The 27,408-nt window shown below is 39.9% G+C and overlaps 1 protein-coding gene across 3 annotated transcripts in view; it reads right to left on the reverse strand.

The window, feature by feature from the left end:
• PARD3B (par-3 family cell polarity regulator beta) overlaps window positions 1–27,408 on the reverse strand; it is a 424,254-nt gene that overhangs the window by 72,641 nt on the left and 324,205 nt on the right. For all 3 annotated transcript variants that reach the window (XM_057411714.1, XM_057411715.1, XM_057411713.1), the window contains one exon: window positions 10,326–10,622. In XM_057411714.1, the coding sequence (XP_057267697.1) occupies window positions 10,326–10,622 (297 nt within the window). The remainder of the gene's footprint in view (window positions 1–10,325; window positions 10,623–27,408) is intronic.

A 27,408-nucleotide genomic window follows, 5' to 3' on the forward strand; every position in this document is an offset into this window, starting at 1 on the left:
AAGATGGACCACGTTTTAAACATGTTTCCATACCTCTGAAGGTGTGTTGTTGCTTACTTTTTACTTAGCAGGCCATGTACGATACTTGCATTAGAAACACGCTCTATGCTTAAACTTACAGGCCAGTCTCAAAATAATTGTTTTCCACGGATTTTATGTAAATAACATAATGATCATTTGTGGTTGATTCCCATTTACAAGGTAATAACCATATTCAGGACTAAGTAGGCATCAAAGCCTAAAGGCAGAAGTGTTTATACAAGATAAAACTCCACTGCTGAAGGACATGTTCTAGCTAATACTGGTTTCAGAAAAAATGCCTCTAAGACACTATTACGCTGAAAAAATTATTTAAGATGAAAATTAACTGAATGAAGGAATTAAACCATAAATATGGGTCAAAGACTGAATGATAAGATGTTGTTTGAAATGTTAAAACGTTAGTAGGCTCTTTATCATTTTTTCTTACAGTTTCCAAGTCACTGGTGGGAAGGAGCCAACAACCTCCCAGAGTGTAGGTCCAACAGAGGACTTTGAGACTGAAAAGCCGTGACACTGATCTACAGGTACACAAGTAGAAAGCTTCAAAAAAACAAGAAGGGGGAAAAAATAAAGAGGAGATTTATTGCTCTACAAGATGCTATATTTATTTCATTTTTAGCACTTTCTAGAGGTATCTTGCACTCAATCCTCTTGCATTCTTTTTTTTTATCATGAGTTGTGTTTTGTTTTCCTCCACTTCAGCACGGTGGAATGAAAAAAATGAAGGATACAACCTGCTTTAGAGGCAAGTAAAGAGTATAGCATCCTCCATGCAATCATTCTTCACTACTTTCTAAAAATGGCCTCCAGACATCAAGGACAAGTTAGTGATAAAAGAAAGATAACCAGTGTGGTTATTTGAAGCAACACCATTTTCTCACGTCCCTCTGTCCTAATGAAAGACCTCACTTTCTCTCAGGTGCAGGTCACAATGTAGTTTAAGACAAGCTATTTCTTTCATTTTCTATGACAGTCTAACATCACTCTCCACAAAATAGTCACAATTCTCTTAGACCATCCCAAAATCAATACTGATACCTTGATCAATGTCAACAAATGCTCTGCTGCTGCATGACCTGCCAGAGAAACTGCTCTTCAGCCAGTACACATGGACTCCACATGGTGCCAGGACTCCTTGCAGGAATGTAAGGACAGTCACGGAGGTTTGGAGTATATACCAAGTTAAGTACATCAGAAGACCTGAGCTGATGGAACAATCAACTATGTCTTGGCTTACTATGACCCCTTGGATTACTGTCCGTGACAGCGGACTTGTTATCATGGACTGAAAAATAGCATGTTTCAGAGTTTCTCATCGGCTGTATGCTCTGCACAGCTGTCAGACAATAATCACAATTATTCTCTTTTTATTCAGCATCCTGTTGACTATTAAGCCATTTTCATCACATCTCTTCAGTCTTCTCAATATTTTTGCTAGCACAATATTGAATGATTTTCAGCTTTTCGAACATCATCAATTTTTGCAGTTTTCTTCTAACCCAAAGATCTGGTTCATGATTCTGCCTATACTTGTCAGCAATAGCTGCTTACTAAATGCTTGGGTAACCTTTCACCACTGGCATCTTGACAGAAGCAGGGAGCAAAGTCCTGGACTCTTTTTAGGAGCAGTTGTTTTATCCTGCTATTAGATGCTTGAACCCTGCATAAGAAGGTTCCCATTGATTCACTCTGAGGTATCAGAATCTTTTCTGTCTTATTATGTTTAGAGCTAAGTCACTCAGTGGTACAAAAGAATTAAGATTAGCAGAGAAAACGTAAAGATCTGCTACTGTAAACCCAAGGTAAATTGGGACTGCAGAAAATCAGTGTACGGCAAGAACATCTCATGGATGCTTAGATATAACAATTTCTGCTGTAACGTTTCCACTACACAGTTAAGCTGTATGAGTACCATTCAGATCTAAGCACTGTGCCTAGACATGAGCAGTCATGCTGGAAAATCCCATCAGAATTACTGCAGGTCTGAGGTGTGCCGCATGGTTCCTTGTGCTGCAGTCATCTCAACTGGTGTTAAGAGCTTTTCCTGGTGAAGCAAGATAACCAACCGAATGTTTATTTTGAGAAAGTATAAGAAAGAGTGGGATACTGCTTGAAGACTCTCAGGACTCAGTTATGCTCCTCACTGCTTAATGAGGAAGGCTGGAGATTGCTTTACCTATAGTTCAGAGGAACCTGTAGCACAGGTCCCACTGACCTTGGATAACCTCAAACAGAAGTGAAGACACTGAAAACATTTCTCATGGCTCCAGTCAATCTATGTCCATTTTCCCTGTCACATCCAAGAGTTATTTCTCCATCCTTATAGACATATATCACTGCTCTCTTAACTGGAGCTAGTCAGCTTTTTGCAGCAGTCCAGTGATGGCCCTTTTCCCCTTCCTCAAAACTTAACCCTTTGCCCATTACTTTAAGACTTCTAGGAGATGATTTTTTGACTCCCACTGAACTTTGACTATTTTTTGTCTTGCTGTGAACTCATGTCATCACCTGGAGCCTGAACATACAGATGCTCATACACAAGCTGGTCTGTGCTCCTCATGTCCATTCTCTTCCACCTCCAAAAGACAGACTTGTAGTATGCAGAGTTAAAAGCCTAGCACAAAATCACATACCCTCATCTACTGGGCAGTTTTACTAAATGAAGATTTTCTCTACAATGAAAGAAGGAACCCCTTTCTTCCATTTAACTAGTAGCAGCTAGGAAAAACCTTAGAAGAGGATTTTTTTGGAAGTCATGGTTATGGATAGAGTGTGAGCTCCCTGGGGTCAGCAATGTAGATTGATCTTACACTGGGCTACACAGCAAAGCTTGCACAAGGCCAAGTCACCAGGGCTCTCTCTGGAACTACTTGCATATCCAGAAACTAAGAGATTGTAAGGCAAAAATGATTGTGTAAAGAAGCTGGGGAAAAAACAGCAGATAGTTAACAAAAAAATTGGGAACTGGACTGGAAGGGAAAACAAGAGAAAAACAAACAGTTTCTTGGCAAAGGACCTGCTGGAAGAATAAGCCTCACAACAGTGAACAGCATAATAACCTTCTGCTTGTTGTTTCTCTTCAATCAGGGAAATGGGACTAGGTTAACATTCATCATTTAACCAGAACTGCAGTACAGAACAAACCTGACTGAAAGCATACATAGCTAGAATAACTCTGCAGGGCTAACGATGGGGCCAAAGAGACTCATTCTGACAGAAGACAACCTGGAGGAAAGAAAAGCTGGGCATTTTGAAAACCCTGAAGTCTATGAAATAGAACAGACTATGGGAGAGTAGTGGGAAAATAGAACCACATCAGATTTAACCATGTCCCTTACACTTTATTTAAAAAAAGATTTAGCAATTTTAAGTAGACCAAATTCTGAAAGGAAATGCATTTATTTGCCTGTAATGCTACCAGACAACTATAAATTGGGAAGAAGAAAACATGGTACACAACGCTACATCTATCCATCCATCCTGCATACCTAGTAAGGCAGACATTTTTGTTCAAGGAAAATATCCTAGTTACATTGCTTGCCTGCTAAATAGAAATACAACATTCTATTAAGGTTTGCACTTTAAATATGGAAGTGACTGGTCTATAAACAAGATTTTAACAGCTTCTCTTTTGAACAACTCCGACTGTTTAATTAATCTTCAGCCATTAACCATTCATTTAAAATGCCACTTACAAAATCTTAATTTTGCACATTATCAGCTGGTTCACAAATAGCTATCTATGAGCAGAAGTGTAATGATCTTCCTCTCTCTTTTCTTGGAGCCTACAAGCATATAGCCAATTCTAGCTTCTTAATTAACCACATGCACATATTAGCATTTAAAATTAAATGGTGTTTTGTTAAAAAATACTGTGCAGAGAAAAGTTAATACATACACATTCTGCTGCTGATTCAAGGAGCAAGTATAAGCTTTTGGTCAAACAGCATCCTGTGTAACACAGAATTCAGCACCTCTTGCTCGCACTAGGAAATACGCAATGGCAGGAACACATGCAAGACCATATGATTTCATTCCAGCTGCATGAATGATCTCATTTTGTCTTTATTTGTACATTTAAGAGGCTGATACCACCATCTGCATTTCACTCTATATCCTCTGGTATGGTCTCATCTTCCAGTAACAGACCTGTTCTTTCTCCAGGGACCTAAAACTTTTGCATTTGCATCCAAACGACTGAAAGAATGGGACATTACCAATAAATAGGCAAAATTAACACAAAATAATTCCATGCAATAATATATCACACAGAAAGACAGGGCTGGAGGAGAAAAAAAAAAAAACACTAATCCAAACCTGAATGCTTAACACAGCTGCCATAACTCAGGCTCACCAGCATCTGCAGCAGGACAGTCACAAGGGAGTTGTGGGAGTGCAGTATATAAAATTTTACACATCTGTCAATATGTGAGGTGATCCAAATGCAAACCCTAGCAGGCAGGATGCATGCAGGCACATTTGTGACAATTCCTGACAGAAGTTATTTCTGCTGAAGAATGCATGGCCTTGAACAAGCATGTATACATCACATGGCAGCAGTAGCTCTGCTCAGGTTAAAGTATGACAACTTCCTTCTCTTTAGACACGTTCTAAAATGTTCAGGGTCACCCAAGTTCCATGAAATCTGAGGTTTCTATGAAAAGTGAAAGATTGGGCTAGGGTCCCAAACTGGAAGGATCTATCTGGATGAGGGGTTCCTGGGAAACAGCACTTTGAACTCTATCCAAAAAGTAGTTTTTCTTGACTGCTTACCAGTACATTCTTTTTTCACATGTAAGTGGGAAATAAAACCAAGGCTCATTTAAATATGTCCCAGGAGGTTCAGTTACTCAACATTTTCCCTAGCTAGCACAGTGAGTACGCAGCACCCCTTTGTCCTTTCTGAGGAAGAAAATCACAAATAGTATGAGGAGGCAAAAAACACAATGCAAGCCTCACTTCTGTGGCACATCCCACCACCCTGCGCAACTGGTGGCCAAAGGGGTTTCTGTGTTGCCCTGCTTCCATGAGCAGGACAGCCCTACTGAGCTTCTGAACTTTTGCTGTACCTGCCAATGCCAGTTTGAATTAACTGTTGTCAGAAATCTATCTGTCAGGAAGGACAGTAAGTTGCCAAACAGTAAGTTTCTGGTTTTAACATTATGGGGAGCAGTGACCAGACAAAGGTTGAGAAGGCCCAGCAGTATGCTTCAGAAAGAATAAATGCTGGAAGAATCAGAGGAGGGTCTCACGGGATGTAGGATAGTATAGGATAGGGAAACAGCATAGACGATTTCAGGACACCAAGCATAAGAGGCTGTATGGTAAGGGAGAGTAAATGCTTTGCTTGTACTTGTCACCTTGTAAACCAAAATATTCCAATGCATGACCATCATTCCCTTTCCACTGTAACACAAGGCAAAGTATGTAGATATTACACAACCTCATTCATTTTCTATCTTGCCTCCACGATATTCATCTTAGAAAATAATCACTCCTGAGTAAAGGACCCTCTACTTTTACAGAAGTGGATTGCTCTTTTGGTAGTCAGTGACAAGAGGTGTTGTAAATGGATGCACAATGAGCAATGCCCACGGTACTTAGAACTGAGAACAAGAACATTTCATTTTCTGGCTTAGGAGACATATAGGGCTAAGTAACATACCTGGGCAATCCTAACTTGCCCTTTTTGAGCAAAGCCTTCTCCGTACAGCTCTGAATTCCTATGGCCTTGAATTGTGCAGGATAGAAACGACCTATACCTGCCCAACAGACAAGCATTTAGCCTGCTTTTTAATTTACAAAGTTCCCTTTGCTAAATATCAAAGCTTCAGACCCTTCTTATTCTCCTCTCAGGCTTACATATAGCTTACATCTGTCATTTGGTTTGTCAGGACACACACAGCAATTTCTTCCTTTGATCCTTTCCTGGGAGAGGTGGATTGCTCAATGACTTGACCCTCACTCTCATGACTCTGGCCAGCAACGAGAGTAGGATACCAGGGGCAGAGTTAGGGTCGTGCAGAGGTATGGGTTTCACTTCCCCATTTCCAACTTTGCATGCTGCTAGACAGAACAGCCTGGAAGAGTGGAAGTTTTCATAAAGGAAACTTTCACCCTGAAATAACGAAGACCCATTTTTCAATTAATTAATTAACTTTGCAGAGTATAAGATCTTGCATAGTGGGTCCCAACATAGCATCTCCAAAAATGGAAAGCTGAATCAGACTGGGGCTTTGGACTCTACTCCTATGTAATAAAACAGTGTTTGGGTTTTTATTAGTATTTTTTTATATCTGCAACAAGATACAGCTCTGAATCTATTCTCACTAAACAAAGGAAAGCTGTATCCATTTTTGTCAGACCAGCACTTTGAAATTCCCCAAGATAAGACACACAAATAAATGAAGAATTATACTTGGCAATGAGTTTGGCATCAGACCTTAAATGTTTCATAGTTTCGGGCTGAGGAAATAAGTTGAGCAAAGTCTCTAGAACCTTTCTGGAGATGTGCTCGGGGTGTTTGGATATACTTGACAGCACCATGTTCAAGGAAGGAAAAAAGAGGAAATTGCTTATTTGAAACGTGAGAAAGGGTTGCACCATGTGACATGCCTGACATTTAAGTGATAATAGCGTTGTGCATATGCTCTTTTGGCTTTGGTCTGACACATCGGCTCTGCCAGGGTGCAACTTAGCACTGTCAAGGTACAGCCTTGATGATCAAACCCGGAGAGATGTGACTTACTACTTGTTTCAGGCACATACGGGCCACAGGTCACCAGCTTCTGCCGCAGGCTGGGGAAATGTACAGCGTCTAAGGCAAAGACCCTGTGAGTTCCCCAGCTGCAGAAGGTGGCTGTGCAGGCTGCACCATCCTTTGGGATGCCATTTGCATTACAGAAAATTGTGGCTAATTAGAAATAAACAGAAAAATGCTTGATTTACAAAGAAATGTGTGATTTTGCCAGCTTTTTTTTTTCACTCTCTTTAACTTAACATTCACAGAATACACTGATCATGCTAATGCTTTCGCTATAGTCATTAATAAGGACAATTTACATTTATATAGCACCTCTCTTAGTTAAGAATTCCAAAGCTTTCAGCAAAATATACACAAAAAATTACATCTATTTCACTGAATATAGTCATCGTCGGAATGAAAATCAACAATTGTGAAGCAGTGCAGAAGAACATTACACAACAGTTGCAAATAAGACACTAAGCAAATGCTCCAAAAACCCAAAGCAAAAAAATCCCTGAGATGCCAGATGCAAGCGTAGGTGAAAGGGGCGTTAGTATGCAAACAGCAGTGTGAAGCAGGCCTGTGTGTGCCCTGAGGAGCAGTGCGTGGAGGCAGCAAACATACTTCATGATGATTAAAGCAAGAGACTTCATACATGTGCAGCCTAGTGCTTTCCTGCATACTGAGGGAGACTATCAGTTTAAACATTCTCCTGCTGAGAAGAATGAACCAGGAACCCTCCATGAACGCTGGTGATGAGAAAAGGGAAGGTATGTGTTTGTGAATCGAAAACAGCCCTCACCTGACCACTGAGCTTCATACTTTACAAATGGCCTCCAAATTTTAAAAGGCATTAGCTGTGTTAATACACTCTTCAGGGGAAAAAAAAAGCTTCTTTTTCCAAATGATGAGTTTTAATTCTCCATCATAAGGACACATAACTGGAATTCCCAGACCAAAATGAAATCATCTATTCTTTCTGCGCTCAAGTCCCCCTTCTACCCCAAAACCCATTTAATTTAGTCACTGATCAAGTCTCCACATGCTATATTACAAGTCGAGAGTCAGAGGTGGGAGTAAAAGCCATCCATCTAAGGTAAAATTAATAACAAAACTTTGAGAGAGAGCTTGCATGTGTTAGCGAGACCAAAGCATGAGCTATTACATGACAAATGTGTTGATAAATGTTCAGCCCTGAAAACACAAAATAACTCTGGTTTGGCTAATAAGCATCCATTATAGCCCTTTCCCATCGTTTTGAGGCAGACAAGGTAGTTTTCATACTTGACCCTTGAAAGCAGATTTGGTTTTGTAATTAACATGTTATCCAGGGATTTTTCTTTCCACATCTCTTTCTTCTTTCAATACTCTCCCTCTAGCACAGAAACATTTCCTTGCCTGAAGTTGCCATTACATCCAAGAACTGCTGGCTGAGACCTCATGACCCATTGCGTAAATTCACATAAAATTATTCATGTTTGGCACATTTCTGCTGGCGAATAACAATAAACTTTTTGTCTCAGACAAAGGAAAGAAAGATTTAAAAAAAAACCAAAGGCAGCCTAGTAAGAATCCTGTATTTCCTATTTTTTCCTAATCTGGTTAAACAGCCTCTACAACCCTGAGTATTTCAACAAAGCAAAGTTGTTGTGGACTGTTTGCCTTTCAGTACAGAATCAACACAGACGGAACAGCTTCTCAGCGTGACTTCTGATCACTGACTCAGATATGAGGTAACTTTTCTTGCCTGTTAGATGTTTTGGTTTTAGCTTTTCATTGAGCTATTGTGTAATTACAACTAAATCCACACTGAAATCCATGATCCCAGCACCAAATCCAAATCTGATTGGGACTTCAATCTTGTCCACATAGCAGGTCAAGATTTCATTCAGTGTAGTTACAACCACAATACAAGCAATCAAATAAAAGAGGCCAGAGGGAAAGACTTTTTGCTGCATAGCAAAAACAATGTATAGACCGCACTTTGAAACTGATGGTGTTTTTAAAATGTAAAGCTATGAAGTCCTGTTACAACTGAAATTATGAAGCAACCTTTACGACAATGTCTTCCTCCAACTGAGTTACATCTGTATATATTTATATTTGAAAAATACATAAACCTGAATTTAGACTTCCCCCATGCTGGGAATTCTCAGATCTCAGTATACTAAGTTAGCATGAACTCTGTTTCTGATCCCCTCATTACACGCAAACATTTGTGTGACTTCAGTGACAATAGCCTCAAGAATTTTCTAGTAAAGCAAAACCTGTTAGATGGCAAAAAGCTGTGATCGCTACCTCCAATTTCACCCTCTTAACCCTCATGCACTAGGGAAAGAGTTAAAAATATGCAAGAAAAACATTAGCAATATCATTATGTTTGGGAAGATCTCTACCATACTGTATTAAGGTGAAAAAGATAGATACTTGGCCCATTCTCTGCTACAAACTTAGATTTATGTCAGATTTATGTTTTATTGCTATTTATAACAATGACTCAGTAGATGTTTTTAAAGTGCTGAGATGCCACAAACTGAAAACACTCCTGTATCTGTGCTCACATATTTCTCCAAAATTAACAAGTGTGGTATCACATAGCACAGGCTGAGGCTATGGGGAGACACTACAGATTGTAATATGAACTCAAAGCGTGAACAATTCCTCAAGTCCCTCATGGCTTACTCTGTCAGGTCTTCTTTTCACACAGGCTTGTGCATCTTTCCTACACACCAATAGATTGGTTTGAAAAACCCAACAGGGATATATTTAATGCCATGACAGTAATGAAGTCTTACCTTCTTTTAGCCCCAAATTCCAGAAATAATCAGTTTTAAAATCATCACAATGGTGGGCACACCATCAACTCAAAGGAATTTCTGTTTTCCTTTTAACACAGGGAAAAACTTGACCATCTTTCTTTAATGCTATCAACCTGGAAGCCTGACAGTAAGGATTAAAAATTGCTCTTTCCTTCCCACTTGGTTATTGGAAAGGCTGTGAAAGGCGATCAGTCTTGTGAAGCCACACTTCACAGTCTGCATAAAAATGCCATGATTCCCAGTCCTTTCCACAACCTAATGAAAGTGCGTAATATCACACAGCTGGGGAAAACTGAACCATAAACATATGCAATATATCATGCTATCATATAAAACCTGTTACTAATAGGCACTTGATGATCAGCAGAATCGAAAAGGATCTGAAAACAGAGATTATTTTTGCTGCAGGGTAAGAACTTTTCCTGATTGAAAGAGGGAAAAAACACTCTCTCAGCAGTGCAGGAATTGGACTGGAGTCAGTTCATTCATTCTGTTTGTGAAATATGGACTTTTCTTTAATGATTTCTGTTTGACTGCTGCCTTGCTCAGATGCTTTGGGGGCACTGCTGCAGCAAATCATGATTTTGGTGAAGAGGAAATCCATGGCTTTCTGTTCAGTAAATACAGGGGTTTGGGGCACCTGAACAGTTCCCCAGCCTAGCCTCAGGCTCTCCCCCCTCGAAGCGATCATTGTTTGTTGTGCCAGATGGCAATACTACCTGTCACCAGGCGTCTGTGGGTAGTGCTGCTTGTTTATTTTTGCATACAGTCCTTCCAAGTGCTCCCTCTCCATTGGTGTTGAAGGAGAATCACGTGGATATATAAAGGTTTCTGCTGCTGCTGGTGATGATGGCCTGTAGAAGCTTGCTGCTGGATAAACCTCTCGGAAGTGGTTTACTCTGGCATAATTTGGATCCACCTCATCGTCATCAATGTCAGGTCCTCCAGGACCAATAGAATAATCCCTCAGACCTCTCAATTGCTTTTGCCGTAACTCCTGATGCTTTGCACCAATCCTAACAATGAAAAAGAAAGCACAAATATACAGTTGGTTCAACAGTAACCACAGGCACCGATTCATCATTCAAATTCGGAGCGCCTACCCCAACTGTTTAGATCTTCCAGTACACTGTGAAAGTGGTGCCAGATAAAACAAAATGGTGCATGCAGCAATTTTGTCGTTTATCTCCGGCAATCAGCTTTGTAACCAAGGTTAGTTATCATTCTGATGAAAAACGTTACTGCTGAACATACTGTGGCTTTTCACAAGTGTGCGTGTGCATGAACACATACAGTTTTAATTCCACACTTACCCTCCACTTTGCAGTTAACATACCTAACCCAATCCTGAAACTTTTTATCTAAATTAGCCAGTAAAATTGTTACTGCCCCTTGGTCACTTGACCCACCCATATTCTCCTAAATACATTACCTTGTGAAAAGTGGATTAAATGTGAACGCAAATGGAGAGATGGCACAGTTGTCTCAAATCAAAGGATCCCAATTAATTTGCTGCAGATTTAATTATTTTATTTTCTTTTGGCTACATAAATGTGGAAATCATACCTTATTATATAGGGGATAGGGACAAAGTAAAACAGCAAAGAAATTAATAGAAACCTGACAGAGATGAATTGGTACATATAAGTGAATTAAAGACTATTACTGGCAGTACTCCACTGTGATAAAGCTTTAAGTGGTATTACAAAATGTTGCTGCTAATCAGGGCCATTGTGTAATCTCTTTGGAATAGTAAAACATATTCAGGTAAATTTCAAACTCAGCTGATATTCAACAGTTCAACATTCATGCTGACAAAAAAAAAAACCTATAGCAAGGCACTGTGAGAACGCAACTTCTGTTCAGCTACTCTTCAACAGAGTGTAATTAAATGCAGTGAGATGGATCTGGCAGAATGCTGACCACAGTCTGTAATAAATAGCATTTACAGAAAATAACGTAGCATGGAGGGAGAAACAAAGAACGGAAGAGAGGTACACAAATACAATGCCTGACAGAAGAAATCAACATTTGCTGTTGACTGTATCTGAAGTACAGCAGCAGCATAGAAAGAACAGCATAATTTGTACCACAGGAGAATAAGTAAAAAGGGTCTAGCAGACCTGGTTACCCCAGTAAAGCACAATAGCCTCAGGACACTGCATTCTGAAAAATCCCTGGAAGTATTAAAAAACCCATGTAGACAGGTCCCTCAGTGACATTGTTTAGTAGTGGACTTGGCAGCGCTGGGGTAACAGTTGGACTTGATGATCTTAAAGGTCTTTTCCAACCTCGTTGATTCTATGGTTCTGTGAAAATAAATGCTAATACTTTACAAATGATTTGTAACTAAAAAGGTTAACAAATGATGAGAACAACATGCCTTTCTACCCATAAACTAGTACATCCATGTGTATTACACATGCTTTCCAGTTACAACTCTCCATTAACTGTGTTAGGACATATTTAGATGCTAGTTTTTAACACTTAAAATGTAGCCATACTTTACAGCTTGATGAGCCTGCGTATGACACAGTCCTTGACAGCTGGGGGGGGGGTGTGGGGGGTGTGCTCACTATCCATTCTGCCTTCCCTTAGTAAAGGAGACTACCTTTCTCGTCCTTCATACTGAGTACTGTGTGAAGTTTTGGGTGCCTCAATATAAGGACCTCAAACTATTAGAGTGTGTCCAGAGGAGGGTGACCAAGATGGTGAAAGGCCTCGAAAGCAAGACTCAGGAGAAGAGGTGAGGTCACCTGTTTTGTTCAGTTTGGAGAAGAGAAGGCCAAGGGGTGACCTCATTGCAGCCTACAGCTTCCTCAAGGGGGGCAGCAGAGGGGTAGGTGCAGATGATCTCTCTCTGTTGACTAGAGACAGGACACAAGGAAATGGAATGAAGCTGTGTAAGAGGAAGTTCAGACTGAACAGCAGAAAAAGTTTTTTCACTGAGAGGGTGGTAGGTCACTGGAACAGGCTACCGATGGAAGTCATGGCACCAAGCCTGCCAGCGTTCAAGGAGCATCTAGACAACGCTTTTAGATGGTTTAGTTTTAGGGAGTGCTTTGAGGAGCAGGGAGGCAGACTTGATGATGTGTATGGGTGCCTTCCAACTTGATAAATTCTGTGAAATATTTTACCATAAAGAGCATGGTGAGGGAATAACATCTTCCTAACACACTATTTCTACTTTTCCTGAAGTTCCTGATCCCAGCCCTGCTAGTTCATGTTCTTTAATTTTTCTTAGGATAGAATTAAATGCACTCACAAAGCCTTAGTGCAATTTACTACAGTATTTCTTAGAGATGAAAGGAGGATGAGAAAAAATAAGCTACAAATGTTTTTTCCTTCACGGAGCTTCTCTTCCCTGCACAATCATCTCCTCCTGTAACCTTCACTCCATTTCTCTTTTGCTTTAGATTTTAATACCACACACACTCCTATTTTGTACTGAAACAGTGGCCTGGCTCAGGATAGGCATTATTCTCAAGTGCAACCTCAGCCAAGGTATGGCAGGGTCTTGAAGTTGCACACTTCAAAACAAGTCTTTGATTCTGCACAATTCTGACTCTATCCACATGGGAGATTTTATTGCAGAAAATTATGGAAAGTATAACCTGATGTCAATATGTGGGAAATTAGTTAGTAAGGCACACATTCTCTCATTTTACTGCTGACTGCACTGGGGTAGGTGGCAGATGGCTTCTTGGGACAGTGAGAGTGGAATGGCATTTGGAGAACTATGGGACATTCAACTTAATTCTTTGTAAAACTGGTGGTGACATTGGTATAAACCTTGATAAAAGTCATGCTTTTATTGATAAAGCAATGGGCAATGGCATGGGGAGAAAGTCAACACTGAGATGTATATGAAAACAGACACTAAAAAGGAGTGGTCAGCTTGCATTTCTATCTAAACCACAAAGCACTGCTAGCAAACAAGTAATAACTGGAGAGCACCTGAAAGCATGCAAAATGTTCCCAAGGGTCTGTGAACAGAGATAAAAGATAGATTATGCAGCAGGGAGTGGTGAAGGGAGCCAGTTTGCCTGTGTCCATGAATGAAACACCACATTCATCGTTCACTTAAAGGAATTCGGAGAAAAGTTATTACTTGGTTCATTCACATAAAAACCAGCCTTTTCAGGTAACTCATCATCTGAAAGCACTTGTCCTACTGCAAGGACAGGGGTGGATTTCCATTGCAAATAAGCCCTCAGACATCAAAGAAGCAGGGAGGGAGGTCTACGCTGTTGTTTTCCATCCTTTATACATACAGGCACTTCAAGAGAAACCCTCTTACAGAATGATTAATATTTCACATGTCCCACATGGGATTATGTCATAAATGTAAAAAAGAAGGCACTACTGAAAAAAAAGTATAATCACACAAGTAACCATTAGCTCCTGCACCAAATACCTGTCAATCTGGTAGTAGTCCTTGCCTCTGACTATCCTGCACTAAAAAGCATAATGCACTTTGAGCTTGTCACTGTCTTCCAGATCAAGTCTGATAAAATGCCAAGCATTCTTAAAAACGTGGGAAACTTTGAGGGCTTCACCCTCAATTAGTGATCGAAAAAGCCCAAACACAGAATTTAGTGCAGGAATACATCATATGAAGTACCAGTTTCATGGTGCACACAGGTCCCTGTGAGATGATACAGGCAGAAAAAAGGGAAGACACTGTATTCCAAGGAATGGTCTTATCACATGTTAGCGCAAAAGGCATGGCACCTTTTGAAGAAGAGTCCCAAGAAGAGTCACAGCAATTTCTCAGAAAATGATGAGCCATAATGGTCTCTGGACCAATACATCACCTGTCCCCTGCATATTTAAGATGTATTTGAAAGAAAGAGTAGTGCAGCAGAGCAGCATCATGTGAATCTTGCTTTCAAGTCTGACAGTGAGAGTAATTTGTCCTGCTATCAATACTGGTATATTCTGCACAACAACAGCTGGAATTAGGTCACCACAATTTTCTTTTGTTCCTGTGAATAAGCCTAGCTTCTTCAACTTCTCCTTCTGAATGCAGTCTTCAATTGCTGTCACTATTGTAAGTCAAACCTGCTCAAGAACAATTATTTCCCTTCTATATTCCACTGACCAGTCAATACCAGGTTATGTGAAATTCTTCATGATCAATGTTTCATCTTTGCAGTACAGCTATTATAATTGCATTAATATTTCTTGTTTCGTTTTTACTCTTTCACATAAATCTATAAAATCTTCTCAGTGATCTCTTTTTCATTTCAATCCAAACGTCCAAACATAGGGAAGCATACTACCAGATGGCTGGGGGTTTCTTTCTTCCCTTCATTCTTTCCTTTTTTCCTTCTTCCCTTCGTTCCTTCATTCTTTCTGTCTGTTTACCTGTCCTTCCATGCTTTCCCTTATGTTTTTCACCTTTGAAGTTTCTTCACATATTTTTATAAAGTTTTAAATATCTTCACTGTATTTCAGCATCATGTTTTCACCAAGTCTTAAAGCAATCTTTTCCACAGCACATCCCAGTAGATGCCCAGGAATTCTTTACCAAGGTACGAAAAATTAATGTGCTGTTCCTTCCATCACTCATATAACACTCTGCCAACCCTGCTAAGCAGGCTGCTTCTGCTATAACGCACTCTAGACATTTACCATTTCTGCACCTCGCTCTGCATTTCTCCCTATCTGAAACAGCAGTATCCTTACTCGCAATCTCAAAAAATAATATAAAAAAGTTAACCCCCCCCCAGTCTTCCAAATCAACACAACTATCACAGCAACCAGCTTATTGAACAAACAAGAGAGACCCAAGCTCACAGCACAGGATAGGTCTGGTTAAACAACTAGTGCAAATTTATGACAAAAGATAAAATGTCACTCAGCACCATGATGCTGGCAGTGAAACCAGAGATGACTAGAGGCACAGGTCACCATCTGAACAATTTAGTGTAGCACTAAAGTTTCTACAAACTTCCTGATGATGGAAAGGGAAAAGAAAAACTCGCAGTGAATTAAGGGAAGTTAGATATATTTCCTTTTTGGGTATCCCATATCAATCCTGCTTGCTCTCTTCCGCCACCTGAACACCATGCTTTCCAGTTAAATCACTGCATGACAACTACATCAACTTCCCTTAGCTGTGTTTCTGTATAAACACAACCTTTGCACACAAGCAGCCAGAGGACAGGCAACAGAAGTGTAGCATCAAGCAATGCCTTTTTTTTTTTTCCCCTCCTGTAACCCATCTTTTTCCCAATAGCACTCAAACACACATTCTATCCTCATCTTCTCTGCTGCTTTCAAGACCCAGTAGAACCTTCCTCTGCAACAAATATTTTCAGAAAAAGAAATACAGTTTGATAAAATATATAACCTCAATAAAATATAGGTAACATTTCCACAACATCCTATGCAGAAGTCAAATGAAGACAGGATCCTATATACCTAATGTACTGTTGGAAGTGGGATGTGGTATATTTTGAAAAAGCTTCTCTACACCTCACATGCTGCTCAGCAGCACACCCCCAGAGTTGTAAATCAAGGAAATGCTCTCATTTATCCTTCAAGCAATCCTCCTACCTGACATGTCCACACAAATCTTATATGGTGATTTCTCATGTACTAACATTTGAAAGGATGCACAAACCAAGAGTGCAGCAGCCACAAAGGGGTTAACAGCGCAAACAGTTCCTTCCAGCTGCAGCTCAGACACAGGATTGAGTTACTGTGGCTTAACAAGTTATTGTGTTTCTGCTGAGCTACTGTCAATGACCACATACGTATTCGCTGCCTGTGACAAACACAATGTAAAATGCTTTAGCCTGATGTCAGTGACAGAGACACTGACAGGCAAAAGCTGGATTAGAAGACTGCGGCATACGCATTGTGAGGCAGCTGCAGGAAGGGATGTGGGCCACCTCAAAAAAACTCCAGAAGAGCTGAGCAGAAGTGACTTTTGGAGCACACCCAGCAATGCTTTTGGGAATGGGAGGGCTAGGAAAGCAGCAAGAGAGACTCCTCATCTCTTGGTCCACAGGCGGAAGCTGGGTGGGAGTCTGGGTTGCAAGTAGGGAACAAGAAATTGCCAAAGCTTCTAAAACCAGTGCTCTAAGCCTCTGTGAAAATTAAAACATAGGACTTAATTTTACCAGCACAGTAGCCCAAGGGTAGCCAGGGTCATCAAAAGCCATGGAAAGACTGCCTTCAATAGGGAAGAAACAGCAGGATGCTGGATGCAGCCCAGCCTTTGGTTCTGGAAACCCAACATCAGCTCAAAATGAGCTGTAAGAAAGTAAGTCACACAGTCTAATAAACCATCACCTTGGATCAGGACAAAACTCAAAGTAGCATGTCCTCCTGGCTCTGCCACCCCCAAGCAAGGGACAGGGCATATGCTGCCCAACATGAGATGGGAGAAGCAACTCAGTGGCACCAATGGCTACTAGGTCTGGCCACAGTGCGAAAACTACAGGCGGCAAGCTCAGCCCAGAAGAGACTGTGGGCTTACTCGGAGAGCTGCAAGGCTGCACTCCGTATCAGAACAGTTTTGGCTGGGGAAAACTGACCAAAATAGGCCCACAACAAAACAGAATAACCTTTACTGATGTGCATAAACTCCTCCTCCCTTGCACTCCCAGCAAGAGCTTTGGGTCATCATGCTTCTTCTGACTTTGCAGGGAAAGTGTAAAAGCAATGCAATGTTTTTTTATTGACCGTGTGCTGAGCAGAGCACAAAGAACAACATGGTCTGAGCCCGAAGTGCCTACCTGAGTAGTCAAACACAGGACAGAAACTGTAGCGGCTGACCAAAACAGTGTATTTCACAAAGGGGCCTTGTTCATACTTCACATAAATACAGCAATATTTCTTGTATGCCAGATTAAAGGCAACAGACTTTGTGGAAGCACGAACAGGTACATGAATGAAGCAAGATGCTGGCTAAGTCAATGTAAGATGCTCCCAGTGAAGACATACAAATAACAGGCAAAGACAATATGTGTAACACAAACAGGGCCATAGGTCTGTTGGGATAATTTCCATTCTGGTCGCAGTAAGAGGGGCAGAACAAGAGGAGGCAAACAAGTGTGCGTAAAATCAGTTTGAAGTACACCTACCTTCCGAAAAAGGACCTGATCCTTTAAGTCTTTTGAGATCACTGAAATGCTAAACATTCTTCCACTCATTTGGTTGTTCCTTGTGAACAGAATAAAAGCTGCTGCTCTGTTTTTTTCCCCACTCATGTGACTCTCCCTGAGATCTACATACTGCAATGATTACTCAATTTACATCTGATTTAGTATCTTAAAACTTCAACTGTGATTTTACATAACATTTCTGCTTTTGTCTCTCATTTACCTAATTCACACATACATTGAGTAACGGGCTGTCTAGAGGAAAGCAGCCTATTTCTGCAGGAGGTCACTTAGATTTCCATTGGGTTTAATGTTTTAATTCCTTTCTAGCTGCTAGCAAAATATATTTTGGTAACTAAAATCTTGTCTTCTCATTCATTTACATAATAGTGGACTGAATACATCCTGCCTTCAGATATTCATAAGCCATGATCACTGATGGGAATGGGTATATTTCGTTTGAATATCTGAGGAGATAATTTCAGTACAGTGCTTTTTTTGTTTATTTCATAATCGTCTTTCATACAGATGTGGTCTGCAATGACATTACCAATCTTATTCAAACCTGCGTCTTTCCTCAGGAAAAGACTGATTTGTATTTTTTCAACCATCACATAGGAAAACTCTAGAGAGGCAAGTCTCACAGCTAAAAAATAAATAAATAAAAATCCACCTCTTGCCAGTAAATTGAGGCCATCTGATATGGATTCATCAAGACCAAACAATATCTAATTTAGTATTATCTTTCAGGGTATTCTGCTGGAAGCATATTTGTCAAATATCTTCCCCATAAGCTATGCAAGTGTTTCTTCATTCCAGCTCATTCTATTGTGCTGGATTTGAACATCATCTCCCCCATAATTAGTATCTGTAATTGTAAACAAGAACAGAAACAGTCTCAGAAATAAAATAAGGCAAAGCCACAAATTCAAGGCAGTAAGAGACTGCAAGTCAGGCTACACACAACAGATCTTAAAACAGCATTAACCAACCCAACAATAAAAACCACTTGGGCTAAACATAAGTGGTTTATGTTTAGCCACTTTAGTTATCTAGAACAGATAGATAACTAGCCCGTACCCATGTAATACTGAAGTTCTAGATAACTAGCCCGTACCCATGTAATACTGAAGTGACCAAAGAAGCTGCCTTCGAAGGGCTGTAAGTAAAGAAACAGAGGAAAGAAAAACCTAAGAACAAGATGGAACTACAGTGACCTTAAAATTTAAGATTATGACAAACTGGAGATGAAACATAGCCCTTTCATACCACAAAATGAGGAGTGTGAGCTTTGGACATACAAGACTGAGGTCCTAATGTTCTTCCATTTATTTCAAAGGTGACAGGGAATGATTGCCACCTTACACAGGATTCTGCCCTCTAAAGAAAATCCTGGCTTTAATGAGGTCAGTGCATTTTCTCCGACACCATGAACTTCAATGATAACAGGATTTTACCTTTTCTGTTAAAACTGAGGAAGCTTTTCTGTCTCTCTTCTGTCCACATTAGTTGTACACGGAGTGAAATGCAGCAGGTTATAACTACTGGAAAAGCCAAGTATTTTGCTACATTATGCAACTTTCTTTACACAATGAGTTATTTTTTTAAGTGACAATATCAGAAAAGTTGGAAGGAACCCTCTGAAGGTCACCCTGCTCAATCTCCTGCTGAAAGCAAGGCTGACTGTACAGATCAGGTTGCTCAGTCTCCTGTCAACAGGATGTTCCTTGGCTTGTGACAATGTGGACTGACAGTGGAATCACTCCAGGTTTGTCAAAGTTACTTTAGCATCTTACACCTGAGATGTTCCAAAGCTTTTAAAGCCCAAAACTCCTCCTGTGAAATGGCCATGAGTCTGCAAACCACAGGTAAGTTGCAGGCCTAGTTCTCAACTTAAAGGAATTCTCAGGCTGCTGTAATTTGTACTTTTCCATTAAAAAGTAAGGTGCTGTGCGCATCATACCCGAGGAGTCCCTTTTGCTAACATTAGCTTGTTTTGCAATAACTAATCATGAAAAGAGAATCAAAATAACAGAATACTCCTAGAAATCAAGATTTAACTTTGCTTATATTTTAGTTATTGAGAACTTAATGTCAGGAATGGAAACAATACCAACTGCTGTCAAAGCCACAGATTCAACTCTCCAACCAAAACATCAGCCAGAGAAGTTCATCAGATAAACAGTGAACAAGTACAAAGTAACTGCAGTATATTTGCAGCAATACTATAGGGAGACAGAGACTTGAGTCTATTCATTGCCACTGACCAACTCAGCTCCAGCAACTGCTGTAGTAGATATCAATCAAAAGCACTGAGGATTGTAATAGTCTGAAGAAAAATACCAGAGACACTGCAATGACCACGGGAAGACACAACATTGATTTGAAACCTCATGAAAACCCAACATCCACAAAAACACATGAGGTAATACCTCTCAAGAAGACCCCCAGAAAGACTGACAGCTACTGAGTCCCTAGGGCCTCCTCCTTCATTAAGTGGGTATTCTTGGAACATCTCACAGCTCCACTTAGCTAGTGAGACATCATGAGTTCACACAACCATCTCTGCAACTGTATAAACATTATGCTTTCATTTGAATGTAATCCCAGGAGTGGAAGGAGCAAGCCCAGCTCAGTGGTATGACATTCCACGCATATTTCTTTATTCTATACATATGACACTGAACCCTGAACCTATTGAACAGAAACTCTCTTTTCAAGATTAGGAAGAGGATCCATTCATCTGCCAGCCTGGGATTCACAGGTTGTTTCTAATTAATTATAAGCAAATTATCTGAAGGGGGCCTATAAGGATGCTGGGGAGAGACTCTTCATTAGGGACTGTAGGGATAGGACAAGGGGTAATGGGTTAAAACTTAAACAGAGGAAGTTTAGATTGGATATAAGGAAGAAGTACTTTACAGTAAGGGTGATGAGACACTGGAATGGGTTGCCCAGGGAAGTTGCGAATGCTCCATCCCTGGCGGTGTTCAAGGACAGGTTGGACAGAGCCTTGGGTGACATGGTTTAGTGTGAGGTGTCCCTGCCCATGGCAGGGGGGTTTGAACTAGATGATCTTAAGGTCCTTTCCAACCCTAACTATTCTATGATTGTATGATTCTATAATAGTCCTGGATTAGAAAGCAAAACTCAGCTTTGACTTTGCAGATAAAGCTTTAACACTTTCAGGTATTTGGTTTAAGACCACTACTGAGAATTACACAGGCAAACTGATTTCCTGCCTATCTCCATGAGTTCCCATTTTGATCCTGTAGGTAAATTAATCTGAGAACAGGAATTCTGTGCTGTGGCACTACTTCAAAGTGCATGCCAGTGATTAATGTCAGACTTTCATAAATCACATATGGAAGGGCAATGAATGAAATACAGCTTCCAAGTCATTCTTATGCCCTTATTGATTTTGGGGTAGGCAAGAACTGACCTATATTCAGTACTGCCTCAAAGAAATCTATAGGCCAGTTTAGCTTGTTTCCTAGAAAGCACTCTATTACCCAGCTTGGCAAGTACACTGGCCAGTTTTACTTTATTAGCTTGACCTGTAAAAGTTTCTAACAGCAGTGTTTCTGGTTTACAGTGTCATTTTAAAAAACCATCAAGTAATAAAGCTCCAATATATAGATAAAAGAACAACACATTGGCCCATTTATGCAAGAAAGAGCCAGGCTGTTGGCACCTGATCTGCTATGACATTTTAGATGGGCTGGTGGCACAGCCTGTGGAAACTGGTATCCAGAGTAAAGAGAAATCAGTGCCTCAATGAAGGACAAACCAATGGCTTAGATAAGAACTTTGGTGCCTAAATTCTGAGGGCACAGCTATGACACCTGGAAAGTTCTATTTTCATCGGTCTCCAATACCTGAATAGTACTGTAATAGTTAAAGACCAATTCCACGTGCCATTGTTGTCCTCAATTCTTAATGTTCTTGAGCTAGGATGATCTGGGATCAACTCTCAGCCTAATGTTGCCTTAAAAATGTCTCCAGAAGTGAATTAGCCACATGAAGCAGCTCAAAAATTGCTATTTGGCTCTAAATGCTACATCACAACCTGCAAAAGGTAGGCGAGACCCCTCTACCTCAGCTGTTCATAACCAAACACCAATCTCTCAATGTTCCATGGTAGGCTTTTATTACATGTTCTGGTATGCAGAGAAGCAGCAGATCTAAAATGAGAATCATTCAGAATCAATGGGTTGGGATTAATCTGTCCCCCTGTCCAGTGCAAGTGCTGCCACAGTAATAAACAGAAATCTGATAACTTCATACTGTCAGCACAAAATGAAACTATGACCTTGACCTGTGCAACATCATCCCGTAATTTTTTCATAACTTCAACATACCATACTACACAGCTATGATCTAATAAGAATCTAAAAGTAATTAACTGGAATTTTTGAAAACTGAAGCCTTAATCAAATATGTATTCTTATCAGGGTTGCAAGCCAGCAATAAATTGGGACATTTAAAAAACTGGGATCTAATCCAATACGTGATCTGATCAGGGTTCAATGGTTATAATAAATTGGGAGTATTAAAACTGGGATCACATCCAACACTTTATTTTGTCTAAACCACAGGACCTAGCAGTGCTGCAAAGTCAGGAACATGCAATGAACAGATACACCATGTTGGATTAACCCTTAAGAAATAATAATGCTCAAGCTCAGGAGTCCCAGAGAACCACGTGGTTCAGCACAGAGCTTAATGGTGAGAAGAGCAATTACCAACATTTTCTCAGATATCAATATGAACTATAAACAGCCATAATAATACTTTTAGACTTAGCAAGTGGATAAAACAGGCACATAAGCTACATGGGGTCGGCAATAATGTGTATGTGTATGAGCATGCTCTAAGATGTACGATGCATTTGAAAAAATAATACTTTGATTTTTGTAACAATCTGAGTTTCAACTTCTGATTCAAACCAATCCGGCTTTGCTACCATACTGCCATGCATGCAGCTATTCTTGTTTTCATTTTGATTTCCAGTAACATACAAATCGTTTGTAATTAAATATAATGAAACAAATGCTGACAGAAATGGAATGGAGTTTCATACACAAGTATTCCCTCATATAAGTGGTATCTAAATGTTTTTATTTCTGTAAAATGCATTCCCTTCATACAGGGATCTTGCAGCTGCAAAATTAAACCTCTGTTTGCCAAATATCAAAAACATATGTATTGATTTTTTAACTATGGGAACAGGCAACAAGCATCAGAGCTGCTAAGACAAGAGAGAAATGCTCTTCAGTTGCTGGAAGGTTCCTCAAAAGTAAAGGAAATTCAGTCTTTAATACAGAAACTGAAACAATTTAATTTTACCCAAATTTGTGATTTACTGTAACTTAAGTATTCAGCTCAGACATTCAGAAAGCAAGGGCCAGATGTTCCTTCTGCTTTTGCAACACTCTACTCAAATACTTTATATTATTTTAAAAGTCCTCAATTATTTCCAATGAGAACTATAAAACCGAGACTGTTTTAACAACAGGACAAGCTACTTCTACGAACAAGTGCAAAGCATTACTTTTTCTACAGAGTGCCTCTTTTTTCAGCAACTCATTTGCTACATTTTAAAATCACCCCATTTTCAACAAGGTGCTTCCTTCTGTGAAATTTACCCTAATATCACGGAAATGTTCAACTCTGCTGGAAGAGACACTTTGGTCTCAGCAGAAATATTGCAACAAAATAATCCTAAACAGGAAAAATAGTTTTCTTTCAATTGATAGTCACTTTATTTATGTTTGCTTGAAAGGCAAACAAATTATTATGGGTAAAACTCCAGCGCTTAATATACTTATCCAGTTTGTTTCATGATGATTTTTAAATGTTAGAAAATAAAAAGACAATCCCAAACAAGTGGGAAAAACATGGAGAAAGGGAGGAAGAGAAATCTTGTTTTAAGGGAAAGAAAGAAGATGAGAGGATCTCTTCCAGTATTTAATAATGTAGTGAACATCTTGTGTTAAAATGATGAATTCTGAGTAATTTACACAGAACACACTAAAAATACAGATTTGAGTCAGCTTGATCAAAATAAACCTCAGACGCATCATTTGCTTTTTCCTTTTATGGGCAGATCCTAGACCTTTGGAGCACATGCTTTATTACAGCCAAACTCTTTGAAGCATGAACAAAATGATGAGTTTATTTAAAATAGGGCCTCAGTCCAATGAACCACTTGACTTGTGTCAGGAAGGACAAACCACCACCTCAGAACTACATCACTAGTTAAGTCTGTCCTCCTGAACTGTGCCATGAACTTCTGACTTTCTCCAGTCAAGTTTCAGTGACATTACATCGGTGTGGCACAAGGAAAGCTAAGGGAGGTAGGGGCAGAAGAGGAAAATAGTGACATTTCGAGGAGGTGCTGAATTTGTATTCAATTGGACACAGATAAAGGCTATTACTAAAGAAGGAATGCCTAACATCCTAAGTTCCTGTTAACCACTCGAAGCTTGCAGAAGCAGTAGTTGTATAATAAAGTACTGGCTTTGAAAAGGAAGGAGGCCTTGGGCTGAGGGTCTGGAACAAATTCCTAGCCTGACAGGGGCTTTTTAGGAACCTGGACAAGCAGCTGCACTGCCTGCATGTCAGATTCACACCCACAGGATGCTTTTTTTTTTCCTGCCAGATTTTCTCTCTTCTACCTCAACTGTAAGTGCTCGGGGTCAGGCCCAAGCTTCCCTAACAGCAACAAGCACAATGAGACCTTGATCTTGGTGGGGACTGCTAGGGAATACAAGCAGTCAAAAAATAACGATGTCAGCATTTCAGTGCAGGATGTGGAGCTGCTTCAGAGAACTGCAGCTACAAGGCAGCACAGAGAGTTGTACTGAAAACTGAGACTAGAACAATGTGGAATGGAAATAGAAATTACTAGGCTAGAGAAATACTAGATTTATTTTCACTCTTTGAGGTTCAAATCTGAAACTTGGCAGTCCATAAAAGGAGCTGCCAGGCAAATCTATGCTGAGGACCAATGTGCAAGCAAACGCAATCCTTTTTCGAAGCATCTGCACTACAGAATGAGTGCTGTATACTCTGTCTGCATACGCCTACTAGCTGTAACACATTCTGGATGTGCCAGACTTGTTGCACATGCACTGTACAATTCCTTCCCTGTGCAAGCAGGAAATCCAGCCTATTCCGAGCATGATGGACTTACGCTCATGCAGTACACCTACGTAAGCTCTGATGTTTCTTCTCAGAGCCAGAGTCACTGCACAGCCAACACATACACATCTGACAGAACACATCTGACATCTCTGCACATCTGTTAAACCTGCCACAATTTCTGGAAGAAGGCTACATCCTTCACAGAAAGCCTATCCCTGGAATTTCTTGAAACATCTGCACTCATCCAATACCAATCAAAAAACTCTACACAACTCTGAGAGATGCCCTGCTCCTGTAAACTGGAAATGCACTTCCTACTGAAAAATACTTCTCAGCTGAGATCTTGGAACAGAATTCTGTTTTTTGGAGAGCTGCCAAGCATATACTGCATTCAAAACCAACATCCAAAACCATGCGAGGTCCACAGCTGCTAAGATGCTGAAAAGCACTTGATCATTAATCCTGTCACACCCAGCCCAAAAATCAACTACTCTGATCTCTTCCACCAGCATCCAAAATGGACAGCTCAGCCTCTGAAAAAAAACTGATATAATGAAAAATCATAGTATCAGTTAGTATGGCAGATCCTGAAATATTTAGGAAGTCAGCATTAAAGAAAACTGATGTTTAAGCAAAACTCCCTGACTTTAAGACTGTAATAATGGGACTGAGGATCTGAACAAGAATTACTTATACAGCTGATCTTGGAAAGGTAAAATTAGGTGCATGTTTAAGTTAATTCCAGATAGGTTAAATGTTAGAAAAGCAATTTTTATTTTGTTCAAGCTGTTGAATATGGGATTTGTTCACAGGTTATCGGGGACAAAAGATGCTAGATATCTTAACAACAGTTCTATATTCTGTTCTACTACTACATCATTAGTAGTTTTAACATATTTCACTCTCAAGAAGAACAGCTTTGAAAAAATATACCTATGTTCTAGTAAGATTCAGTGAAGCTTGGTTTTATAAATAAGAGACCAAGTATGCAGGATTGAAGCTAGTGAAGTCATAGAAGCAGAAGATCTATGGTTGGATGTGCTACAAGGTTTTCTTTGCCAATATGTGCATTAAAATCTTGGACTTGAATTACATTATAGAATTACTAAATCTTGGGACAGAGCTATAAAACTTGTCTTTACTGTCTTACTTGGTATCATCACTAGGTGAATAGTCAGCAACTAAGCAAAAAGACTGAATTACCTTCAGGTCAGGTAATGTTTCTTCCTACTGATTTTAATCAATTTCCCAAACAGTTCTTACCCATATATGAGAACTGCCTTCCTTATACAATTTTAATCTGGAAAAGATGAATTCTCTTCTGTTTTACGATCAACTCAAGAAGAGTTCAATAGTCAGCCTGCAGATAGTTTTATTGTGGGCAAAAACATACAGCCATGTTCTTCCACGTTTGGAAAGTTGAGTGTTTTTTCCAGCATGTGTTGCACGGCTTTGGGGGTAACATCAGGGAAAATTTATTTCACTCCTGCTCTGTTAATTGTTTTATAATTTTAATTCCCCAAACATACAAGATGTATTACCTGATACAAGAGTGTGATATTTCTATTCTTGTTCATTATGGAAGAAGAATCAAATAAGTGAGTTAAAAATATCATCTTGGTTCATCCACTTCTCAACACACCTGCTGCTCTCCATTTCAGTTGCAAACTCTTCCAGGTCAAAACTGAAATCATTACTAGAGAAACCAGAATGATAAAGACACTGAGCTGCCAGTTTCTAATGCAGCCTTACCAAGTTACTGTCAATCAGTGACTGTGATTTAAAAAAAATAGCATACAACACTAAAGAAATACTAAGAACAATTATCTTGTGTCCAATTGGAACGTTAGACCTCCAGACAGAAGGGTTCATTCCTTGCAGCCTGCCAACATTTTAGTAAATGACACTGGCCCTTTAACAGATGGGATACATGCTTCTTAGCTTGCCAGGATCCTAATAAAAGACACTGGCTTCTTTAAAATGAAGGACACATACCTCTCAAATTGCCAGTATCCAAACTGGGAGTCAGCAGTTTAAAATTAAGGCACTCATCAATCTGGCAAAATCAAGGACACGGCACTGAAATTTTAAAACAAACGGTACAAAGTCTCTCCTGACACTACTTAACTCAGATGAACTAAATACTTAAATACTGGCTAAGCATATCCAGTAGCAGCACTGCAGCAACTGGATACCTTACTAGCTATTAAAACAGTAGATATAAGCTGCAGACGTCAAGAGTTGGTGCTTGGTTTTATTTTTTTCCCCCATCAAACCTGTTAGCTACTACTTATTCAGCTGACCACACACTGCATGACTCGAATGAAAGCAGGGTGTCTTTTCCCTGGGGACTGACCAGCACCCAAAGGCTGGCCCCTATGGAAAAACCCTGCCTGCTCAAAAGAAACCATACCTGCTTCCATTCTGTCTCCCAGGAGCAGGATAGTCCAGTGAAGGAAAAAGACCTCTGAAAGCTTTCCCCATGCCCTGACAACCCATATTACTACAACATGAAAATTTTTACAGCAACTGCAGA

This window comes from Pezoporus wallicus, unplaced genomic scaffold (assembly GCF_028554395.1).
Source record: "Pezoporus wallicus isolate ANWC-B61680 ecotype Strahan unplaced genomic scaffold, APGP_CSIRO_Pwel_v1 contig_6732, whole genome shotgun sequence".
Lineage (NCBI taxonomy): Eukaryota > Metazoa > Chordata > Aves > Psittaciformes > Psittacidae > Pezoporus > Pezoporus wallicus.